Below are 6,964 nucleotides of genomic sequence, written 5' to 3'. Positions count from 1 at the left end.
CAGCCTTGGAGGAGATTATGTTGAGAAATAAAAAAAAAAATTCTTAAAAACGTTGTTTTTCTTGGTCAGGCCGGAAACTTATCAATCCACCCTCGTACTTTGATCCTCAATTATTATTCATAACAACAACTTATATTTAGAATTACCTTAGGTAATTAAAAACTCTATTGAAACAAGTTCACTTGTGAGTTTAAGGACGTTTTTTCTTTTTTTAATTTATTACACACAAAATTGGTTACTAGGGTGGTCCAAAATCATACCTGTTGAAATTTTTTTTTGATTAGAGGGCACTTCACCCACCCCCCATTTTGTGAGGTTCCCGGAATAAAATCCTCTAAGTTTAAGCCAAACCGGTTAATATTACGACGTGCCGTAAAGGCCCTAAATATCCCATAAGAATAACATGGGGAAATTATGGTTTTCAGGAAAATGGGATTCAGGTTTCTGGATTTAAATTTAGCCTGCGGGAGATATTAAGAATTTGTTGGCGAGTTTCTAAACAATCATTTTCATTAAATTACATTCTATTATGTTTTTAAACTAATTAACAATTGTTTAAACAATTTATTTTCGCTTAAAGAATTTTTTGTTTCACTTACTCATTGGAAGGCACATTTTTTACATTTGATTAGACAATTGGACATCTTCAGGAATAATGATCTTTGTTTAAAGCATTTAGTATTTTTTAAAACAATTAGATATTATTTTGTTGTAACTTTTTCTTAAAAAGAGGTATAAAATCCTAGTTTAGAAAAAATTTGTTAGCTTTCCTGCTTATTATTAAATATCTACGTCATTTAGATACTAGTGCCTTATGTTGTAATAAAATCTTATATGATTAAATAAGTTTTGTTTGTTTAAACAGTTTTCTCGAAAATAAATGTTTAAAATATCTGCTTTTTTGCAATTATTGTGGTAACTTGTCATTGTTAAAAGCAAAATTTTTGTTTTAATTTCTAGTAACGCTAAAAAAGTACAAAGACAATACTTTGACAATACTAAAAAAAAATGATTTCAGAACCACAAAATTAAATGTTATTTTTATAGAATAACGTCTTACTTAAAAAATTAACTTTTCATTACTTATGTAAAACATTTTATACACAAATATTAGTTATTCAAAGCATTTGTTTCACGTTTAAAAATTTACAATAAGCGATATACTTAATTATATTGAGCAAAAAAAGTTTTGGACCACAATTTCCAATAAAATGTTACATTAATATTTAAAAAATTTATTAAACAATACGATAATAGTCTAGACAAAATATTTTGCTCTTCACAATGACAAATTACCACAATAGTTGCAGAAAAACAGAAATTTCAAATATTTATTTTTGAAAAAATTTATTTAAACAAAATTTACTGGAAAAAGAATTTATTACAAAATAAGGTACTAGTATCTAAATGACGTAAAGATTTAATAATAAGCGGCAAAGATAACTAAATTTATTTAAAAAGACTAGAGTTTTATACCTCTTTTTAAGAAAAAGTTACAGTTAAATAAGCGGTTTTCGAGAAAAAATGGTTTAAAGAAATGCGTGCTGAAAGACTACCAAATGAATTGTAAAGCAGACACCCCAGCCGCGATGGCGTAGTGGTCTCGTTTCTTGGTTGAAGACTCTGCCGTCAAGCCTTCTCGCTTGTTTACTTTTTTTAACACTATGTTTCAAATGTTTTTGCGTTGATTATAATCCTAAAGTTTGTATGAAATCTGCTTTTGAAGACGAGGATAAAAACGAATAGTGTTAAAACAATGAAATAATATTTTCTAGGCCTAATACCGTATTCTTCATTTTAAATATCAATAGGTATTTGTAACACAACTACCGCTTTTATATTTTTAGGTGTTTTCAATTCAGTTTTTAAAGATTGTATTTAAAAAAATTAATTTTTCGCTCCTGTAAATATTTAAACATTACAAAATAATAATGTTTATTACTTAAAAATAATTTATAAACATCAAATTATTAATAAAAAAACTTTTGTGTAAGAAGTAATAATTTCTCGAAGTTTACAATATATTAAAAAAAAATGTTTATCATTATTTTTATAATATTTGTAACAATTATGCATACTAACGGTTAAATTAATTGCATAAAAAAAGTACATGGAAGCTAACGCATGACGGCAGTCTGCAACCCAGAAACTAGACCACTACACAATCGCGGCTGGGCTGACTGCTTTACAATTCGAATGGTAGTCTTTCGGCGCGTATTTTTTCAAAAAATTTTTTCTCGAAAACCGCCTCCTATCTCGGCAATCGGTTTGGGCTTTTTTCATCCCATATTAATCGCTCTTCGCTCCCAGAAGATTATTAAAAATAGTGACCCTCGTTACCCACACTCCCCTTGTGAACTACAAATACTTTACCATACATATAAAATCTACATATAAGTTCAATTTCCCTTTTCGAACTCTCCCACGGTTGGCGGTTCACGCGCAATGCTGTCAACGTACTCTGCGTTTAGTTAGCGAAAAACATAAGTCTACACTCTATTTTTTGCCAGAAACCTCTATTTTTGGTAGAAACCTTTCAGGCGGCTAGCGATGTAGGATTATGACTGGCTTATGACTGCTTGATAACTGGCTTTCATTTGACATGTTAACGCTCTTATATAACTCCTTTGCGATTGCACATAATACCCATTATGATGATGATGCTTTGACGTATAGGCGTATTGGTATAACGTCTTCTCAAAAATTCACCAAGGCTCCGTTCTGATCAATAATGCAGAGCTAAATGTAATGTATTGTCTTCACGGCGTTTGGGAGGTAAATGACGTGTGACGCCACTTTAACGATCTTATATCCTGGTAGTACAATAAACAAAATTCATGAATCGTTTGCACTTTGCGATTGTTGATGTACGCTCCCTTAGCCATACTGCATTCAACCTGTAGGCTGTTGAATTTAAGAATACTTTAAGAATATTTTCATAAGTTACCCAGTGGGTATCAGGGCCGTGACTTTCATCAAGATTGACAATAACTGACACAACTTGACACGGTCCCTTCCCTGGTACTTCATTGCGCATAAACACTTCACGAAAATGAGGAAGCTTTAGAGCTATAGCACACTTAAACAGATCGGCATCAAAGAGTGCATGGGGAGTTGGCTTCACTACAAGGTTTTTGTCACACATCTTAGATGAAGTCCGTGTTCTTTTAGGTAAGCTTTCATTTAAAGATCAAATCCTTCTTCACAGGGATTTAGGTATAAACCTTTTCCTAGAGAAATAATCTCCATTGCATTTTTCTAGCGTTTAGCTTCTGCCAGTTGTTGTTTGGCAGCGCTTGCATCGTTTCCGCCTTAGCTGCAGCTGATTCTCCACCAGTAATAGCAACAAGTGCAGTGAGTTCAGCAAAAATGGAAATGAGTGGCAAAACACCTCCAACTTTCGAAAATATTAGGGCACGACACGTGGCCGTTGCAATTGATGTTTATCATCTACGCTTTTGACAGCTTGCACCTCTGATTGCAGACTTTATGGCCACTTTTGTATCACTACTTCGTTTTATTTCCTTCTTGGCTGCAGTCAAAAAAATTGTAAATGCTATTATATTCTTTTTGTAACTGGTTTCTTCTTCGAACTAAGTTTCCTCTTCTTTGCAACACATTTTATCTTTGAAATAGACATCTTCATCTTCCTTAACCCCATACCAAGTTTCGCTTTGGCATTTATCATGTTACTTATTACCAGTGCTGCCGCTTTCTTTCTGTCGTAATTATTATAACCAGGATCATCTCAAGGAGGTCGTTTAGCTATCTTAGTACATGGACCACAGTATTAGTAGCCAGGCAATTGCAATTCAACAGCAAGTTGTTGATGACTTTATTGACGAATCCTTCACTTTGTTGATGGCGTGACCCTTTACTGTGAACAATAATTCCAATCAGAGTAGGTGACGATGAAACCTCATATCAGTCTACTACCAGACAGTAGGCGTGAAGTATTCTGTGGACCATTTAGTTGTAACATTTAATTGCTTGAAATCCGTCAGAAAACCAAAGTGCAAACTCTTGGAACGTGTATTAAATCATGTGAAAGGTGTTGAATATTTCGCCTTTAATGGGCATGTAGAAGTAATAGCACCAAGTGCTGCTTAACAAAATCCCATAATTAAATTTGATAACGTGGTCTGTAAGGAACAGGAAAATATAAGAGTCTTTTTCTAGATGGGTAGACACGCTCATGCTGACGCTCATGCTGACAACGCTGACATAATTTTTTCCTAATTTCGAGATTTATATTCAGCTCAATGGAATACTGACAAGTATAAATTTTTTGCCATTGATAATGATAGCGAACTCAACAAGGGTAGATACAGAAAAGGATTTGAATGTTTTGTCTCTTTATAAATACAAGTTCTGTAGCGGAATTTTTATCATTGTATCTTCGGAAATCATGGTAATCTGAAGGCGTCAATTTGTAAAAGATTTGATCGCATGCTCAAACATAAGATATGGCCACAATTTAGCTTGAGATGCATCTACGAGTGGATACATATATTAACTAAACTGATCTTTAAGTACAACTATACCAAACATTGATTAATCGGTATAAAACCAAAAGATATCACAGTCGAGGATAAAGAGGAGCTTATGCGACGCTTTAAAAAACTACGAAATATATCCAGGACAAAACCAAAGTATGAAGTTGGTGACACAGTTAGCAAGCACCAACACGTCTTCAAGAAAGGGTATTCACTGTTGATCGGATTAGTTTGACAAATCCAGTGCCGTACAAGCTCAAGGACTATTTAAATCAACCAATCGGTGGCGGATTCTATGAACTAGTACTTCTCAAAGTTAAACATTCGGACATTTACCTTGTAGAGAATGTAATCAAGAAACGTGGCAGAAAAATATTTGTAAAGTGGTTGGGCTTTGACAGTTCACACAACAGCTGAATAGATCACTTTGATATGTTATCAAATTTGTGCGATGTTAAATTAGCCCTGTGAAATGTTGAATCGACGTTGGAATAATGTTGAATCAACGTTGAAATATTGTTGAATCAACTCTATACAATGTTAAGTTAACTCTGTGTAATGTTAAATTAACGTTAAACTATCGTTAAACTACCGTTAGGTAAGTACTGACTTTTATTAAATGAATGAATTGCTGACAATATGGCCCACTTAAAACATCACTGCCGTCTGTGTTTTGAACGTTGATACATTCTTTTCTTTCTTTAATTGGCTTTGGTAGTTTACTCTATAAACCTCCCTTTATAGGGTTTGATTAATTGACGTACATTTCCAGTTTTAGAATTAAGTGTATGGTCCATCCGGAATCCTTCTCTTGGAACTCCTCTACTTTAGTTAAAATCGAGTATATGATATAATTATTAAACCATGATTTCATATCTGTGGGGATATGAACTTCTTCGTTTTGGAATTTAAAATTCGTCTCCTTCTGTTTATTTTGACCTATCTTGAGATATTATTAAATGAGCTGTGTCTAAAGTCTTAATGAACAAGATTGGCCACAAGAAATGTTTTTATTTAAAACTTGAATGCTCTTTCAACAAAAATTAACCTAACTCTCTCACTTGCATCACTACTCTTTTGTCTTTTTCTTGAAAGTCCACTTCCTTCTTTAATAAGTAATTCAAAACGTGCTTTATAGAATTATAGATAATAGATAGTATTTAAACATTTTTTTTTTTATTTACTTTCCACGATGGTATCGGTCTTAATTGCTTTTTCATTGTTCTAAAGCAGTGAATACAATGTTGCCTCTATTAATTTCTTTTCCAGCGCTGTTAAACTTGAAGATTTGATGATGTCCAACGCATCTCGAAAGGAATGTATATATTCTGCACACTCATCAAGCTGAATGACTGCGCTTCTTTCCAGTCCGTCTTTTATAGTTGATATCCCCTCTTTAGTGGAATTTTCTCGAAAACTTCATATCGCAAGTCTCTAAAACTGTTCTCTTTCTCTGCAATTTATGGAAAGTTCTGAAAGGCTTGATAATGCAACTCATGCAAAACATCATTTCCGTTACATCGAGCTTTATAGAAACTTCTAAAACTTGACATTCTAGAATTCAGACATAAATCATATGTACAGCTAATATTTTGTAGAAACTTTGGTGGATAGTCTGTTAGGGACACTAACACGCATGCATCAAACCTTTTTGAAACATCCACTGAAGTGGGGATGTCGACCATAAAAGCAGCGATAGATGCTTGCAGTTTTAGTCTTACGCCAAGCACGGTACCACACGACTTCTCGGGTGCAAGTAAAAAGTGAAAGTATAAAAAAATGGAAGTGGAGAACAGTGCTTTTGGAGAGATAGGATCTTCAATCAGTGAACGCAATTTGACGTATGAAAGGGGCTGCACATGTCAAATGACTGCCTGCCATCAGCTTGAAGAAGGAGTATGTGGTTACTGAACTTCGTTAAGTGTACTCCAAGTATGGTGTAAAGGTTATGGTTGCAATAGAGAACCAGTTTTCAGTCTGCCCACCTTGCAGAATCATTAACTTCCTTGAGGATTCTGCCTGCGAGGCAAAATTTCAGAAGATGGAGGAAGCGGTTTCAAATAAAAATCTATATTTCTATTACTTAGATAGACCCTATAATCTATTCAAATACAGATATATTCACTGACTGTACTTTCCTTTATAAATATACTGTAAAGATTGTTACATTGTTAAAAATCTTGCCCTTCAGTAAACTCCAGTCATGCAATTCCTCTTGAAAGCAACGATAAATATATAACGATAAATTTTTTTACCATTAGCACTAGGTAAATACGCAATCTACCTGTATTACGTCGATATTTTTAGAAGCTTTGGTAACCGTCTATATTACATAGGTTAACTACCTTTCTAGAAATTTCAAGAACTCTTTCATCGCATCACAAAAATTTTCATTTTTAGGCGCCAGTTTTGTTTGAACCAAACACATATCTTTGATTAATCTGAATAAATGAAATCCTTCGCCGTGC

General features: G+C 33.5%; 1 protein-coding gene across 1 annotated transcript in view; it reads left to right on the top strand.

Moving 5' to 3' along the window:
• LOC117177826 overlaps nt 1-3,462 on the top strand; it is a 49,996-nt gene extending 46,534 nt beyond the window's left edge. Inside the window, exon 5 of the mRNA XM_033368787.1 lies at nt 3,263-3,462. Within this exon, the coding sequence (XP_033224678.1) occupies nt 3,263-3,462 (200 nt within the window). The remainder of the gene's footprint in view (nt 1-3,262) is intronic.
• The last annotated feature ends 3,502 nt before the right edge of the window (nt 3,463-6,964 follow it).

The sequence above is a fragment of the Belonocnema kinseyi genome, chromosome 1 (assembly GCF_010883055.1).
Source record: "Belonocnema kinseyi isolate 2016_QV_RU_SX_M_011 chromosome 1, B_treatae_v1, whole genome shotgun sequence".
Taxonomy (NCBI): domain Eukaryota; kingdom Metazoa; phylum Arthropoda; class Insecta; order Hymenoptera; family Cynipidae; genus Belonocnema; species Belonocnema kinseyi.
Note: the sequence above shows the minus strand (reverse complement) of the source record. Positions and strands in the feature narration are given on the sequence as shown.